Below are 18,563 nucleotides of genomic sequence, written 5' to 3'. Positions count from 1 at the left end.
TTAGTCCTGATGCAACGTGGTGTGTCAAAGTGGTGTGGAACCTGGTAGGGGTGGGGAGTGTGTGCCTCTCCTTTGCTGAGGACAATGGCAGAAAGAAATGAGATGAAAAGGTCAGAGGGTAGAACTGGGATGAAAAGACAGGCAGAAAGTGATCAGGTGATAAAGTGAATACATAAATGAATTAATGAAAACAAAAAGAAATGAGAAACAGGGAGCTAGACATGTTAGCATTTAAACTTTGCCCACCACAAACTGAACAGAAACAAGTTTTTCCTGAAACATGTTAGCAACATATATTCTCATGAACCACTTATAATTACACTAAATAGTCATGAAATATGCAATTATTTTGATATAAGACAAAGTTCTGAACATTGGATTGAAGCTTGGTGCCTTTAGTTAGTATGTACTTATAACTGATAATTAGTATATGTCAATTACACAAAGAATGTTGTTTCAGTCAGACATTTCCCTAAGACATAAATAGGTAAGGTTATATTTAGTTCTTATTTCTCTCCCTCTGTACATTGTTTCTTTCTCTTCTCTGATCAAGATATGCGTAAAGACTATACTATAGAAATTGTTCAGGTTTTTTTATTATTTTGATTTTTATTTAATTATTTTGAACGGTTTTGTTCCTTTCCTGATCAGGGATAAGATGAGGTCAAGAGACATCAAAAGGAAAGTGCTCAGGGACTCTAGCTCCCTATCAAGAGGAAGTTTTTTGATTTTTTATATTAGGAATTAGATAAGTAGATAGAATGCTACTGAATTCCTGCTCTGAATTCTCAACCTAGAGGGTGCTGAGATAATTGTTACATATTATCACACCCTTTTAATGTGGTTCACAGATCCTGTGAATGGCTAGGTAAACATTCTATGAAATGAAGCTCATCCTGACCATTCTTAGAATGACTCAGGATATTGCTTTATCATTGGCTGATCTAAATAGTGACTATCTAAAAAAAGGAAACAATCAAGCAAACCAGCAACACACACATGTACACAAAATGTTTGAATTGTAATGAATTAAAGATAATGCCAAAGTCTAAGCTTTTGTGCAAAATAAATTCCTGATTCCTTTTGATTCTCTATCAGTGAGTGTGTTTACCATTCTCAAACATGGGCCTGTATGGATCAAAAACTACGAGTCCTGGTTGGTCTTTCAGACAACTGGAGTTCAGCTCTAGACAAGCACCTGGTAGCTGACAACCATCTATACAACGTTCTGATGCCTTTTTCTATCATGCAAGGATACATGCAAATAAAAGAGGAATATACATTAAATCCATACAGAAATAAATATTGCAGAGTGACAAGCTACTAATTTCTTCTCACTCACCCATGGTGAAAGAGTTCAAACTCTGGAGCTCAGAGCATCTTACAATATTGCTCACCAATGGAGCTCAAAGGATATGCCTAAAACTCCACATGCTCCCTTCACAGAGACACAAGTGCTAATGAACAACATCACCATTTTAATTAATTGGGCCATTTTTTATTCCCTTGTGAAATTGAGTCCTTTTTTTATTTAAAGACTTCTTCAGCTGGTGGAATAGCTACATGTGTATTATGTGGATTTGTGCATGTGAAAGGTGGGATCCACAGAGGACAGAAAGGAGGGTCCTAGCACCTGAAGCTTGAGTTCCATTTGACAGCCACCTGGTTATTAGCTCTGAAACAGAACTTTCGTTTTCTGCAAAAGCAGCATGTGCTCTTCACCGGTGAAGAGTCTCTCTAAATCTACATGTTGTTTGTTTTAAGAATATGAAAGCATGTTAATTGTGGGAAAATATCAGGTGAGTTCACTGGTCTTAAGGAACAAGGTCAGGGAATTGGACATTCAGACAGGGAGAAAGGGTGTGAGGGAAGACAGAAAGAACGAGTCTGAGAGAGTTATGTTCTTTATTTTTTTTCTTCCTCTGTACTTTAGGCCAGCCTAGAAGTTCATATATTTCCCACCATAGCTGATAACTTTATCCACTTTCCCAAGATTGTGAATTGTGACATGCCTGGCCTCAATGTGTACGTTTTTACTTCTTTCCAGAGGGTGATTGTTGTAGTCTTTTAATTTAGATGCTTTATTCAATTCAGACAATAACAATGATGTTTAAACAAAGTAATCATGTTCTAAGTTTTCAATAAATACAGAGTAACAAATTATTTTATTGATAGTTTACAGAAAAGGGGTATAATGACTAGGCTGAGTGAGATTTTTTTTCTGTTCTTTTTATTACAAATGAAGATGGAAAATACAATTTTTTTTGGTAAGATATGAGTTCCAAACCTTATTTTTATTCCAATCCAGAATGTTCCCATTTTACTGCCAGCAATGACAAAGGTTGGCCACCTGGTCAAAGACCCAGCGCTCCCCACATGTGTGGCAGATATCTGTAGCAAAGGAGCTGTTCTTGGGCTGCCTTATTGCTCTCAGTGTATCCATGAGATCCTGACAAACTTGGGCAAATCTTTCTACAGAGACTTGAGCAAATTCATCATAGCACTCCAGAGGGGCAGGGTATTGTTCCACATTCATCTTGCTCCAGTTGGCTGTGTGCTGCAAAAGGTCCTTCAGGAAGGGCATGGAGAATTCATTGTTGTAGAAGTTGATATTGGAGATCTGAGAGCATTGTTTGAATGCAGGTAGGAGGACACTGAGCTGGGAGTCCTTCATCCTACACCCCTGCAAATCCAGAGTCTCAAGAATGCCTGCCACTTTCATGAGGAGACCCCTCAGAGGCATAAGATCCAAATCCAGTAAGACCACACCTCTCAATTCCAGATGTTTTAGCTGAAAGAGGCTCTGACAGCAGGCAAAGGAATCCAAATCTCTCTGTGAAACCAGGGAGTAAGTAATGGAGAGGGTCTTCAAGGGTGTCATCAAGCACCTAGAGGTAAAGGAGACAGATGGTTAATTCTGGCAAATGGCATTGGAGAGGTTTGGCAGGGATATTCAGAGTGGTAGAAGGAATCAGGTGCCCCAAGATTAGTTTTACTAAGTCATTAAGGATATCATCTATGATGCTTCCTGTTGGAAAATTCTCAGTCATGTCAACCTCATAATTTATCTCCTGGCCTCACTCTAAACCTGAGAACCAGTTCATCCCCTAATCCCAGATAGCACACAGAAGAAATTCCATCCCAATAGAATTCTGACAGGATCTCAATATTTGCTGTGTGTTCACTGAATCTGCATTCTATCATTCCCTCTGCAGTCATGTTGCTCTCATTTACAGCCCAAGCTCTACATCCTGCCCCATGTATTCAGCACTACTGTGTTCAAAATATTTAACCCATGGGAACTGGGTGATGATAGAAGGCTATTCTAACAGATCTGAGCATATAGCTCCTGTTTACCCTGTACTTGTGAGTCCCCTGACTTCTCACTACACACTTCCATTCCTCTTCAGTTTCCATTTGATTGGGCGGCCATGATTCTAGGAAGAAATACAACTGATCCTTTCTAGATCTGACCTACTCTTTACCTCAAATCACTTTCCTACTTCATGAGTGCTCATTTGAGACACTGATTTACCTTGTAAAATTTCCCTTGTATAACTGAGTATTCATGGAAACAAGACATAACTTCCAGTCTTTGGAGTCTCTAAATATTTGTTCCTAGTGACTGGTTGGCATCATGTCCCCATAACCCTTAAGAAAAGAGAGACAGATTTGCTCTGATAGCTGAACCAGCTCTCCATCATGGCTTACCCTAGGACCTGATTCATCTGGGATCTGAGAAAATGGACACAGAACATGAAAAGATGCTGCAGACAGTTGAATTTGGAGAACTGAGAAGCAAACTTGTTGATACACTTGACTTCGGTGACTCTTGTTCTATTGGGTAAATGGAAGTCGATTTTGTGGAGGGGTGACAGGAAGACTTTGCGAAGATTTCTCATCTGCCCAAAATAGGGGGCAAAACGTGTCAACTCTAACAGAGTCCATTCAGTATTTAGTTCTAACTCCATGATGTGCTCTGGATCAAAAACGTGGAAGATATGTCTGAGAGCTTTTACTGGCAGAGTCCAGATTTTCATCTTTGTACAGCAGAAATATAGGGAGCCCTTTCTCTCCTGGGCCCACTTCAAGAACCATATTTGTGCTTCATCAAGGCAGGACCTGATGCACAGGTCAACCGTGACCTTCAGACGCTGCCTCAGTGCATATCTGGGACGGACCTGCAGGGCTTTCTTTTCATCCAAGATCTCTGCTGAATAGTCACTGTCTTCTGAATCAGTCCATATGTTCCAGAAGCTATGGTGCACATTCCTCAGGTCGAGAAACTGTAGTTTTTTCCTCCTGCAGGTGAAACATAAGAATGATGACAGACCCTGAATTAGCTTTTACTACATATATCTAAACTCGTCTCTGTTCTGTGCTAAAGTGTACATTTTTTTTTCAGGACCTGATATCCAAGTTGGACTCAGGCTTGCTACTGAAGCTTTCCTGTGCTTCTGTACACATGAATACTTTTCTTTCAATAAGGTACACTTTACTTCTCCTTACTTATATTATTAGTTCTTGTGGGAATGTCAGGGATAGGCTCATTCCACTGTGAGGCCACATTTACTCTAGTCCATATTCAAGGCTAATCCATATCGAACTGTGCTCAGTACAAGTAAACAGTAGCTGTCAAGAACCCTGTATCCCTGCCTGATGATGCCATCAGAAGCATCTGATCCATTTATGACAGATCTAATCTCCCTGACAATGTCTAATGTGTACTCCTTCTGCTCCCTTCTACAGGACTTGGAAATTGCTTACCTGGGGTGAAACCCTATGGTTCGACGAATGTCTACTCCATCTAGCACAGCCTGCAATGTTTCCACGTCAGTAGTCCTCATCAATGCACCCACAGGGAGACAGTGGAAAGGCCAGGCTATAACCAATGCCTTTATGAGCTTGATATGTCTGCCATCAATGGCCTCCTTGAAAAGTGCTGGGAAGAGTCCATGGGCCATCTCCTCCAGATCAGACATGCCTAGAGCCTCCTCTCTCACCAGAGTCTGAATTGCCAGCTTCTGGAGTGTGGGTGGGGTATGAACATTCATCTTCTTAAGGTCTCCAATCAGAAGGATCCTGGGGAAGGAGTCAGAAATGCATATACGTTTAAGAGAATATTTATAAAACTTCCTCACCATCACATCAACCACTAAGCTTCTGAGTTACTGCTCATGCAATGGTAGAGACATCAATTTATCTCTTCATCCTAAGACATCATAGAAAGACAGTCGCCCACACTGTCATCATGGCAGCCTCTCTATCACCCAAATGGGTATATAAGTTTTGGATCATAAATTTTGTATGTGACACACTCTTTAAAAAAAGAAAGAATGAAAGTAATATTGAATTGACAAGACTCACAGGACTTAATGTGGATGGCCCAAGACAACATGTGCAGCACAAGAGAGATAGAACCTTAAGAGACCAGCCTCAGTGGATAGGCATGTTCCCCACGTGAGGGAAGGGCCCAGTCACCCATCTCAAAATTTTTAACTTAGAATTGTTCCCATCTGAAGAAAAACTTGGACAAAAAATGAATCAGAGATTGAAGGAAAGACCATCCAGAGACTGCCTACCCTGGGATCCATCCCATCAGCAGACACTAATCCCCGACACTATAGTTGGTGCCAAGATGTGCTTACAGATAAGAGCCTGGTATAGCTGTTCTCTGAGAGGCTGTGCCAGCATGTAAGACAATTGCAGACACTTATAGGCAACCATTGGACTGAGCCAGGGGAACACAATGGAAGGCTTAGGGAAGAACAGAAGAGGTGAAAGAGATTAAAACCCCATAGGAATAACATCAATATCCACTAACTTGACCCCTCAGAGCTCTGACGGATGAAACCACCACCCAAAGTTTGTACACGGGTGCATCCACGGCTCTGGATAAATATGTAGCTGATGATTGAATTATCTGATATCCATGGGAAGGGAGATGCTTGGTCCTGTGGAGGCTTGTTGGGGACTGGGTGTGTGTGTAAGGGAGTATTGTCTTAGAGTCAAAGTGGATAGATGATGGTCAGGGGCTGCCAAAGAAAAGACTGGGAAAAAGAACAACAATTCAAATGTAATTAAATAATCAACAAAAAAAAAGGAAAAAGAAAAATGAAAAAAAAATCCCAAAACAAAAATGCAACACACAACAATCATGGAAGCAGTAAACACACACACACACACACACACACACACACACACACACACACACACACACACACACACAACACCCTGTGTCTTGGATCAATATTGATCCACTAAGCATGATGATGACAATGGGTTTCTATAATTTTCAGGGTTTTCTAGGTCCCAAATACAGACCATATCAAAAAAATCAAAGCTGTGTGAAAGCGATATAAAGCAAAGCCTAATGTAAGACATTGAGTGAGACATTAAGACACTCCAAGTGTAACTCAAGCTATTGTGAGTTAAAGGTGTTCAAAGACACATGGTCCCCTGGTCTCCAGGTGAGCCAGTGACTCACAAAAACAAGCACAAACATTTGAGTGAATGGAAATGTGAGGGAACACACTAGTAATGTTAATACTGAGGAGTCTTATGAGTCAAAAGGTTATTGCTTTTCACCCTACCCAATGCCACATGGCCATTTGTAGGACAACTTAAACAAAATAGAAAATCAACCATAATAATGAAATCACCTGGTTAACATATACGTTTGTGATGAAGCTAAAATTTCATTTGAAATTAAATCCCAGGTGTTCAATGTATTCCTCTAAGAAGAAAAAATTAACATGTTTTGTCCTAACTTGGAGTCTAAATGTCTCTACATCAAACCGCATGACCCAGGGGAATATCATTACCTACTAGTTCTGAACACTGTAGACAGGTCTCTGAGTGCTGGTCAAACAAGACGGTTATTCAGGCTGCAGTTCTCTGAATGTGTTCTCTGGCTCCAGTGAAGCCTTTATATACCTCTCTGCTCACCACTCCCTTTTGTAGCCACACCCACCAATCCCAAACTGGAATTGGAGTAAATGATTAAACTCCACCCTTTTAATCATATTTGTAACATGCAACCTTTTCAGTGATTGAATCAGAGCTCTCAACCTCATTTCACAGCTCATGTGGGGAGGTTATGGAACAAGGGGAACACATCTCTATTGTTGAAGAGAGTGCAAACTTGCACAACCACTTGTAAGATCAATCTGGCAGTTTCTCAAATAATTGAGATTCAATCTACCTTGTAGACCCAGCTTTACCACTCACAGACAGAAAGCCAAAGAGGACCCACAATGCCACAAAGATACTTGCTTGACTATGTTCATAGTAGCCATCGTTCTACTGAAGATACCTTAAGGCCTTCTAAAACACAGCAGAACTGATGCACATATGAATTTAGAGAGCATGAAGCAGCGGGCACAGGGCATGCACAGATTCTACCTCATGACAGTATTGAAAGAAGCTCCCATTCCGAACCCAGAAGCTGTCTCCAATCTATAAAGTAAAGTCTTGCAAATGAAACACTAAACTTGTTAAATGGAATTTTTTTTTTTTTTTTTGGTTTTTTGAGTCAGGGTTTTTCTGTGTAGGCCAGGCTATCCTGGAATTCACTTTGTAGACCAGGCTGGCCTTGAACTCAGAAATCCGCCTGCCTCTGCCTCCCAAATGCTGGTATTAAAGATGTGCACCACCACTGCCTGGAGTTAAATGGAAATTTTCTGTTGAATGCAAATCCTACTCTTAAAAGAAGACTAATTAACCAGTTGTAGGAGGGAAACAAAACAAACTCAAAGACAATTTAGCAGATCTGAGTGTTAGAAAGTTGTGTTATACACTTTTGTTTATTTATATTGTTCTGCTTTTAGATTATAAATTCTTTCTGTTTTTCTGGGATTTCTGTGTCTTTGAATGTATTCTGTATTTCTTTGGGATTTTTTTTGCTGTTGTTTTTGATGATTCTACTTTATATTTTTGATGGGTTGGCTCTCTTTTTCTGTTGGCTTATTTATATTGTCCTGTTCCAAGTTGTGTGTTTTTCTTTTCTTTTGATTTTCTGTTGCTCTTTTTGTTTATTTGTTCATTTCTCTGTTAGTTTTTCAAGCAGGGTCTCATTGTATGTTAAACTGTTCTGTAACTCACTTGCTAGGCCAGGCTGGAGGTGGTCCTGCCTCTTCCTCCCCTGTCCTGGCAGTACACTTGTGTTCTGCCACACATGTTTCTGGATTCTTTAAGTGCCTGTTTCTTTTCTCAGGAGAGATACAAAGGGTGTGGATTGAGATGGAAAATAATGTGGGAATGACCTCAGAGGAGTTGGGGGAGTTGAAACCATAATCATAACACGTTGTATGAAAAAAAATATTTCAGTAAGGGAGACGCAAAGAAAAGGGGAGGGAGATATGACTGAGTAGTTAGAGCACTGGCTTCTCTAACAGATACCTCAGGTACATATCCTAGCTTTTGTGTGTCAGCTCCTGTGTTTTTTTCCCCCATGCTCCTAACTCCTGAACCATCTCTTTATCCCATATCTGATTAACATGAAGGAGTGCCAGCTTAGCACATTGTCTACAGATAATACCACTGAGATAGGAACTAGACAGGTTGAAGGCTCATACTACACAAAGAGGCAGAGATAGTATCTTCTTTAATTTGCGTGTAGACAGGGTTATAGATGAGGACTATTTCACCTAGGCAGCCATAACGAATAGCATGGGGGTTCATTACAGGAAAGGATCTCAGTATCCAGACTTGATAAGTGAGGTAGTACAGTTTTGGAAGCTTGAAAATTGGGAGCTATAGAACTCTTGATCATGAGAGAACCCACAACATGGAGAAGGCCAGTGGCTCCTTGAATGAGACCCAATCTTGAGGAAAGTGCCTCAAGAGAAGTTGTTCCAAGACTTGTAGCTAGCAAGACTTTTCGTTGTGTACACTGGACTGGAAGGAAACTGATCTATATTCTGTACTTTCATAGGAACCAGTGTCATTGATGCTCTCCCCCTGGAAGAAGTGATTCTGGAATGACCCCTGAGGTTACTCTCTAGGCACATCTGGTAGAGATTTTCAAGATATGCAAAGGTTGAGGATCAAGGCTAGATGTGACCATTGTCCTGTGACAGCCACATTTCTGGGGAAAATCAATGGGAGAGGCCAAGATCATCAGTTCCTTTGGATTTTGAGTCTGTAGTCTCTGGATTTTGCCTGTTAAATTCAATTGTCAGTCAAGGAAGAAAATGGTTGCTCATAGCTTTGGGCAACAAACAGGTGTTGGTGTGACCCTCACAATGTTCCTTCCCAGGTCCTACTGGTGTCGCTCAGAGGTGAAAAAGAAAGGAATTGTGTGTGCTAGGAAGATGTGAATGGCTAAATACTATAGGCACGGTTGTTGAAGCATCTGCTATATCTGCATAGGTGATAGAGAGCACCAAGCTACCAGAATAAAAATTCTGGGCACCTGAATAGCAAGGGGGTTAGAAGTTTCATGGCCAAACAGAGAATAGTGCTTAGTAACAGGATCTCAGCCACAGTCAGGTCCAGAGGAAACCCTCAAACAAAGACAGATGTAAAAAATACCCCCCAAAACCCCCACAAAAAAACAAGAAACACACCAGATCAAGAAAAACTTTGAGACTTTCCATTCTTCTACTCTGATGAGCATGGAACAGAAGGTCAACCTCACCAGGACAGGGCTCCTTGAACCTTGGTGCAACAATACTACCCAAACAACAGATTCTACTGTGCATGAAATTCCCCAAGGACAGCCTGGACAAGCTGCTCAGAGGAACACAGGTCAATTTCAGAAAATCTCTAGAAAAAAAATTTATTGCAATATAATATGATCAGGGATCTATTGTCTCCCATTGAGCACAAAGCCTGGACCTGAAGAAAGCTTTTGCCCACCATTGGGTATGTATACAAAGCCTCCATTCCAACTCTGAGGTGTGACATTGTTTATGCATGCTGAAAAAGTGTGTACACATCAGTGTCTGAGTTTGGTGACTGTAAATGAGATGGATCACCAGGTGAGCCAGTCTCTAGATGGTCGTTTATTCAGTCTCTACTCCACACTTTGACTCTGTATCTCCTTCCATGTTCCCCCCTTTTGTCCACCCCCTTTAAGATAGATAAAAGATCCACACTTTGGTCTTCCTTCTTCTTGAGTTCCATGTGGTTTGTTAATTTTATCTTGGCTATTCTGAGCTTCTGGTCTTCTGGACTAATATCCACTTATCTGTATGCCCCAGTGTGGGGAAATGGCAGGGCCAGGAAGCAGGAGTGGGTGGATTGGTAAGCAGGGGGAGGGGGAGGGCATAGGGGAAGGATGTTTTTCACAGGGGAAACCAGGAAAGGGGCTAATATTTGAAAATGTAAATAAAGAAAATATCCAATGAAAAGGCGGGTCATTGTCTTTATCTCTAGACAGTGTTACCTCTGGCTCTTTCATTAAAAACTGTAGTGCCTATTAACTCGGCAAGGTCAATGCCCCTAGGCTCCGGAATTCCCTGGTCATGAGCCCCATCCAGCTCAAAGTCTCTTTTCTCTTGGTCCCATTTTACTCTGAAAATCTTTCTTTCTACTTTGGATTTCTTCTTTCTTTTCCAAGGAGATCTCGTTAGCATTTTGGAGAAAACCTTTTTTTCTTGACCCAAGGAGTTTTACTGCAGATATTTTAATTCATGAAGCCAGAACAAGAGGCTGAGCTGCCAATCAAACACCCAGCTCCCATTGTTGGTATTTGAATGGGAGACACAGAATTACATTATGTAGTTTGGGGGTCATCCTTCATCAGTTCACTGAAACTTGCACCACCACCCTTGATAGCTCTCCTGCTCTTCTGTACATGCTGACTGTCTTAGTTCATTTGTGAATTGGTGGATCAGCTAGGGAGTGTGCATGTCGAGTGGGTGGACTGTAAACTGAAGTGGTCTCTGTCAGTACAGCTGTGGGTACCACTACTGAACTCAGGCTTGACAGCAAGTGCCGTTCCCCTCTGAGCCATCTCACTGGCTCTTAAGCTCCCTTGAGGTTAATTTAAGAATTTTATTTTGTGTTTTGGGTACTTTTTTGTTTGGTTTTTGTCTCTCTGTCTGTTTGTTTGTTTGATTGATTTTTGACAGGGTTGGTCAGTTTACCCTTCTCTGGTTCTTTCTGAACTCAAGTTGTATACTAGAGTAACCTTGACCTCAGAGCTTCTCCTGCATCTATCTACCTAATCCTGGGTTTTAAGTCTGTACCTGCACCATCTGAGAAATTTCATCTTGTTTGTGTATTTGTTTTGTTTTTAGACAGGGTCTCTTTGTTTAAGAGCCCTAAATGTCCCATAAGCCACTCTGAGGAGCAGTCTGGCCTCGAAATCAAAGATGCTCCTGCCTCTTACTGTAGTGCTGGGATTTATGCCCTGTGCCACCCTGCCCAGCTCTGGTTTAATTTTGTGAAAGATCCTCACTCCTTAGATTTCACTGGTTGGGGATTAGTTATTAAGATAAGGGTAGCTCTGAACTCCCTGAATCAGTCAAACTTTGACTCCTGAGGGGAGGGAATCAATGTGTATGCTCCCATTCTCAGTATAAATGTATTGTTTTAGTAAGATTTGTTCTATGTGTAGGGGTGCTTTGCCTACAACTATGAATGGGCAGCCCTCTCATGGCTGCTCCCCTAGAAGGTCAGAACGCAGTTTCACAACTGCTGGAACTGGAGTCACAGATCATTTCAAGCCACCATGTAGATGATAGGAATAGAAGGTTGACAGGTGTTCCTTCTTTCTAAGCCAAGTCTCCAGCCCAAGACCCACATCCCTGAGGAATGTTGTTAGGCTGATCCTACTTGTCATAATCTAAGTTGCCTGAGCAGCCAAGGGCACCATCTCCCTCACACCTTCCTGTTCATGTTTGCCTTTGTCCATTTAGAAAGCAGGTCTTTTAGGGATCAGACTATACTTCAGCTTACAGTTTGGCTGAAGATGACATTCAAATGAGCCTCCTACCTCCCACTTCCAATTTTGAGCTTACCAGCATGCCCCATCTTGTCTGTTGCACAGAGAGTTTTAGAGAGGAATCCTTGAATGCTGGGTAGCTCCCTACCAACTGAGTACACACACAACACCCTGGCCACTATAGTAATGGAATCAATCCTTTCTCCTACCCTACCTTTTGCGTGGCTGCTGCTGCAGTTTACTGACAGAGCATCCACTCCAGCCCTTCAGCTCCAGTACCTATTCCTAACTCTGACTCTGTATTCTGTCCCAAATCCAGCTAAAAAGAATACCTTTGAATTATGGTATGTCTCTGATCAATAACAGATTAAACCCTTAGCTGATGAAAACTAAAAATGACTCTGGTCCCATGAATGAAATCCAACCAGATGTGTTTATTCATAACAGTAATCCTAGCAATAAGAAGGATTCTGAGGCAGAAGAATTTCTAGAATTAGACTTCTAAAACACCCTTGGCTTCTGAGCATAACAAGATCCCTGGAACAAATTGAAAACTAAGTAAACCTTAAGTAAATGAAAGAACAAATCAAAAAACTTGATGTTATATGGTTAATTAACAAGTGGAATGTTCATATTTATACATGAAACTTTGGGGGGGGGGATGAGGAAGAGTGGAGAGTATGTGAATACAATTCCTTCTGATTTAACCGATGAAATGATTAGATCTTTGATCTGGAATTTGAAGGGTGGAGATTAAACCAGGAAATCCAATTCCAGTTTTGGTTGGAGGGTGTGGCTAAAATAGGGAGGGGTTAGCACAGAGGTATATAAAGGCTCCAGTTGATCCAGAGAACACACTCAGAGACCTGCAGCCTGATAACTGCCTGGTGCAGCTGGGACTTGGAGACCTATCTGCAGTGCTCAACTGGTATGTACTGGTTTTTCCTTGGGTAATGCAGTTTGATGTAGAGAAGTTTAGAGTTCTTTAGAGGAACAGGTTGAAGACCTTGGGTTTCATTCCAATTGAATTTTTAGACTCATCACCGACATACTTCTTTAGCATCACTGATATATTTCTATAGCTTGCATAGTTCATTAGTGTGTTTCATATAATTTTTTGAGACAAGTATTCTGTATCTTGTTCAAACTCTCTTAGAACTGGCCATGTGGCTCCTGGGAAGCTGGAAAGCAGTTCATTCTGACTAACCTGTTCCTTCAGGTTTCTTCTTCACTGAATTTGTGTGTGTGTATGTGTGTGAGAGTGAGAGACAGGCTCTGGGTCACACTGTAGACCTGTACACCATGTATCTTTGATTTTCTTCAATGCCCAATTGCTCGAGTGAAACTTTTGAGTTATGTATATGTATTGTCTTAGGCTTTGCGTTTCATCTTTTCCACATAGCTTTCTTCTGTGTACATGATCTGCTTACCAGACCCAGAAAACCCTAAAAATTGTAGAAATGTACTGAAGTCATTCTGCTTACTGGGAATTAATATTGATCTGCATCACAAGGATTTATGTTTGTTTGTTTGGTTGGTTGGTCAGTCGGTTGGTTTTGTTTGATTTTCGAATTTTTTTTTATTATTTTATGTAAGTACACTGTAGCTGTCTTCAGACACACCAGAAGAGGGAGTCAGATCTTGTTACGGACAGTTGTGAGCTACCATGTGGTTGCTGGGATTTGAACTCTGGACCTTCGGAATAGCAGTCGGGTGCTCTTACCCACTGAGCCATCTCACCAGCCCCTAGAATATTTTTTTAAGAATGTTTTTGAGAAAGGGTAACACAAAAAGTATTTTGATTTGAAAATTATGTGCTCATTTGGTTTTTAGAAAGACCCCGGTTGTGGGAGTCTGTCTTTCCACCACCAGTTTAGGTTGAAGAGGTAAATTGATTTCTCTGTCACTGTCAGAGTAGTAACTCTGAAGATTAGTGGTTGATGTAATGGTGAGGAAGTTTTACAAACTTTGTCTTGAAAGTATATTGTTTTCTGAATCCTTCCCAAGGAGCCTTCTGACTGGAGACCGAAGAGGATGACTGTTCAGACTCCGTCCACTCTCCAGAATCTGGCATTGCAGGCTCTGCTGAGAGATGAGGCTTTGGCCTTGTCCTGTCTGGAGGAGGTGCCTTTTCTGCTCTTCCCAGCTCTGTTCAAGGAGGCCTTTGCTGGCAGACTTAAGAAGCTCATGAAGGCAATCGTGGCAGCCTGGACTTTTCCCTGTCTCCCTGTGGGGGCTTTGATGAAGTCACCTAACTTGGAGACCTTGCAGGCTGTGCTAGATGGAATAGACATGCAACTGACAAGAGAATCTCACCCCAGGTGCGTAATAATCAAGTTGTCTTTAAGGGATCATTTGGGTACACAATAGAGATTGTGGGTTCAGGGAGAATGGCTTCTGATGGGATCATCAGACAGTGGTGCAGGAACCTTGAAGCTATTGTCTTCTTGGACTAAGGACAGTTGTAACTGAGAGTTGTCAGTGGATTACAGCTTATTCTAAGTAGCCTCTAGAATGAGCCTATCCCTGGTTTTCCCACAACCACTATTAATGGGATTAGAAGAAATAAAGAGTACCTTAGTGGAAGGAAAGTGGTCAGGTCTACACATGCAGCTCAGGGAAAGATTCTGTAGCATGCTTGTGTGCACATTGCACTCTCTTTAAAGAAATTATACCTTACCAAAGTGGGGGAGACTTGAGTTTAGAGTCAGGTAGTCAAAGCTGACTGTGGGTAGTCACGTCTGCTGACATTTGACATGTTTCACTCCCGACAGGGGAAAACTTCAGGTTCTGGACCTGAGGAATGTGCACCATGCCTTCTGGGACATATGGGCTGGTGCAGAGGATGGTAGCTGTTCTTCAGAGTCCTTGAATGAGAAGCCTACAGTAGTGAAGGTCCTTCGCAGATATGCACAGAGGAAGCAGCTGAAGGTGGTAGCAGACCTGTGCCTCAGGCCCCGCCGTGATGAAACACAAGCATACTTCTTGAAGTGGGCCCAGCAGAGAAAGGACTCCCTACATTTGTGCTGTATAAACATGAAGATCTGGGCTATGCCCGTGGACTTTGTCTTAGAGATTTTGAATGTCTTTCATCCAGAGCACATCGAGGAATTCGAACTGAACACTGAGTGGAATGTGTTTAATCTGGCCCGTTTTGCTCCCTGCTTAGGGCAGATGAGAAATCTTCGCAAACTTCTCCTGGCACCCCTCTATAAGAATGTCTTCAAGATTGCCAATAGGACAGGAGACAGAGAAGATAAGTGTGTCAAGGAGTTCGTTTCTATCTTCTCCAAATTCAATTGTCTCCAGCATCTCTCCATGCAAGGTGTCCACTTTCTCACAGACCACATGAGTCAGGTCTTCAGGTAAGCAAGGATGGAGATCTGGGTTACCTAGCAGAGAATTTTTTTTGTCCGTTTTAAGGATTATTCATGTACAATGCCTGACAGTCAGCCACCTGGAAAAAATTTTAGTGACCTTTTAGAATATGGCCGTTATGTGTATTGATTCAAAGTCTCAAATAATTACTCCTGAAGCAAAAGACTGAAGGGAGGTAAGGAGTAGCACAGATCTGATCAGAAGAGACTGTAATTCTTCTTGGAATCACAGCCAACAAAATGATCAGAAGTGCTGGCCAGTGGTGGCACATGCCTTTAATCTTAGGACTTGGGAGGCAGAGGCAGGTGGATTTCTGAGTTAGAGGCCAGCATGGTCTACAGAGTGAGTTCCAGGACAGCCCGGCTATACAGAGAAATCCTATCTAGAGAAAAGGAACAAAATAATCAAACAAACAAACAAACAAAAATGATCAGAAGGGAACAGAGAGTTAAGGTTGTAGTTAGGAGCTGGGGGAGACCATCAAAGTGAGGAGGTTAGCTCTGTGCTAAGATCTGTGGGAACAGCCTAATATCTTCCCCTACTTTCCCATGGTTTTGAGCCCCAGTACTGTGGAGTACAAGGGATATGAGGGATTGTGTGGAACTGTAAGGGATAGCAAGAGTGACTGTTCAGAAACTTGGATGAAATGCAGCTTTAAATGAGCCCACATGTAATGTCCCTAGATCCTGTCAGGACTCTTTTGTCACAGAACTTCCTCTACCTGTCTTATGGGCAAAACTGGTTTTCTGTGTGGGACTGAAGCGAGCAGATTAAGTGTGGGTGACCTTGGGTCACCTGGTCCCTTCTACAACTGTGTAAACTGCATTCCACGCTCTCCATCACCACTTGCCAGAATTAACCATCTGGTCTCACTTATTCCTAGGTGCTTGATGACACCCTTGGAGTCCCTCTCCATCACTCACTACCAAATTTCACAGTCAGACTTGGATTCCTTCTCTTGCTGTCAGAGTCTCTTTCAGCTAAAACATCTGGAGATGAAAGGCATGGTCTTACAGGTTTTGGATGTGATGCCTCTGAGAGGTCTCTTAGAGAAAGTGGCAAAAACTCTTGAGACTCTGAATTTGCAGGGATGTAAGCTGAAGGACTCTCAGCTCAATGCACTCCTACCTTCCTTCATACGATGCTCTCAGCTCACCAAGATCAACTTGTACAACAATGACTTCTCCATGCCCATCCTGAAGGACCTTTTACAGCAAACAGCCAACTGGAACAAGATGAATGTGGAACAGTACCCTGCCCCTCTGGAGTGTTATAATGAGTTGGGACATGTCTCTGTAGAAAGATTTGCCCAACTTTGTCAGGAACTCATGGATACACTAAGGGCAATAAGGCAGCCCAAGAGCCTCTCTTTTGCTACACGTATATGCCACAAATGTGGCGAGCCCTGTGTCTATGGTCAGGGGGGTAGACTTTGTTTTTGCTGGCGGTGAACATGGATTCAGAACTTCTGCATGTGAATAAATGACAGTCTTGAGACACATCTCTCATCTGGGGTGCTCAGAGACTGACTTCAGGCAATGTACAGATACTTGGAAAGGAAAGGATGTACAATAATTGGGATTTTGGAGGCTAAGCTTGACATGGGGAGCAGACTTGTGGACTGGCAAAGGCAACTTGGATGTTTTGAGTGGACTCTGCTGGGACAGATTAACTAGATCCTTTGTCATGGACTTGTAAACTTTTTGTTCTTCACTGTAATATATAATTGAATAAATAGAACATGGGTGCTTTTTTAGATGTTATTCCTGAACGTCTGAGTAGAATAATATATCTAACTTTAAGCATTTTGAGCATATATCCTCTGGAGAGAGTCAAAATGAACACATGGATGCTAGCATGTCATGATTCAATATCTGGGGTAGGTGGATAAAGTTATCAGCTATGGTGGTTCACATATGGATATCTAGGTTGGCCGGTGGTAAAAAAATTTATGAACCCAATCTCTGTGTCTCTCACACTCCTTTTTCCTTCCTTCCTCTCACCCTGTGTCCCTGTCTGCCTGTCAACTTCACAGGCCTTGTTGCTTGGAACCTGTGAACCTGCTGGAAGTTTGCTCACAGAAAATTCCTTTCATGCTCTTCAGAAAAACAAACAAATCAACAAACAAAAGCTCATGAGCCCAAAAAGACAATGAGCCATGTTTTAATAGTACATGTTGCTTTAGAAGAGGGAAGAATTTGATTTCAGAACTATCATCAGATGCCTCCAGCTGGAACTCAGGCTTCAGGTGTTAATCCCATTTCTTCAGACATCTCTGGATCCTAGCATTTACAAGCACCATATGTACAATAAATCTGCATATACACAATATTGAGAACATCTTAGAGAAAGTCACACCATTTCACACAGGTTTCAGAAAAATGAAGTAATTGATTAAAATGATATTGGTCAGTAGCAGTTCCCAGAATTTTGTGTGCCTCCAATGGTATTCCCCTCTACCATAGTGTGAAGAGAATGTGTGAAGTTTCAGGTGTTTTCATTGAGCTTAATTGGGGACCAGTAGCCCAGTTTGTTCTGTTCTCTGGTTTGAAGCCTGCACCTTAGAAGTGTGAAAGAATACTAGTAGTTTGTCCTAGAACAATATCTGTCTATTTGACTGTCAGTCCTTTTTAAGACAGTGTTTGGGACCCTTATTATTGCTCAACAGTCCTATATGATGAGTTTCTCTCTAAAGAATCTACAATACACAAATACATTAACATGCACATACACACACCAAACAAATGAATAAAAAAATTGAGAATGAAAATTTCAAGGTAATTCCAAATATTTTCAGTATGTGAAATAAACTTTTGATTCATTGTTATTCTATACCTCCAAGTACTTTACCTATAGCAATTCGTGATATCCTTAGTTTACCCATGGTGGAAAGAGAAAGACCAGTAACTAGACTTGAGCTATGGTGGTAATTAGTCACTGAGCTGAACCATCAAGTTTGAAAATTTCAAATTATTTTCACAATATGTGAGATGGAGCCCCAAGACATCATCTATGCCAAGCAAGCATAGAACCACTGAGGTACATCTCAGGTTGATTTTGATCAACTCATCCAGTTGTTCATTTCTGTAAGATGCTTTACTTCCAGAGGGTTTTACTTTGTAGCCTATCCTGGCTGATAATTTTGTCTACCTAAGAGGGTTTGCAATCCCTCAGAAATATTTTTCTGGGGTCATTGATTCTTCAGATCATGTTGGGTTAAATTTACAAATCTCCTGCCTCATCTTCTCATACCAGTAAACATCATTTAAAATCAATGCCTGAAATGTCTTTA

The 18,563-nt window shown here is 41.5% G+C and overlaps 2 protein-coding genes across 2 annotated transcripts in view; one reads left to right on the top strand and one right to left on the bottom strand.

The window, feature by feature from the left end:
• Nucleotides 1-2,220: 2,220 nt before the first annotated feature.
• The window catches only part of Gm6468 (predicted gene 6468), a 40,895-nt gene continuing 24,552 nt past the window's right edge, over nt 2,221-18,563 (bottom strand). Inside the window, exons 4-6 of the mRNA NM_001378727.1 lie at nt 4,768-5,082; nt 3,712-4,302; nt 2,221-2,888 (exon numbers count right to left, since the gene is read on the bottom strand). Of these exons, the coding sequence (NP_001365656.1) occupies nt 2,321-2,888; nt 3,712-4,302; nt 4,768-5,082 (1,474 nt within the window). The 3' untranslated portion in view covers nt 2,221-2,320. The remainder of the gene's footprint in view (nt 2,889-3,711; nt 4,303-4,767; nt 5,083-18,563) is intronic.
• On the top strand, nt 12,761-16,787 carry Pramel46 (PRAME like 46). The gene is made up of 4 exons (XM_001476548.5): nt 12,761-12,821; nt 13,901-14,214; nt 14,668-15,258; nt 16,155-16,787. Exons 2-4 carry the CDS (start codon nt 13,928-13,930, stop codon nt 16,720-16,722), a joined length of 1,446 nt encoding a protein of 481 aa, XP_001476598.1. The 5' UTR covers nt 12,761-12,821; nt 13,901-13,927; the 3' UTR covers nt 16,723-16,787.

This window comes from Mus musculus, chromosome 5 (assembly GCF_000001635.26).
Source record: "Mus musculus strain C57BL/6J chromosome 5, GRCm38.p6 C57BL/6J".
Classification (NCBI taxonomy): domain Eukaryota; kingdom Metazoa; phylum Chordata; class Mammalia; order Rodentia; family Muridae; genus Mus; species Mus musculus.
This window is presented reverse-complemented; position numbering and strand designations above follow the sequence as displayed.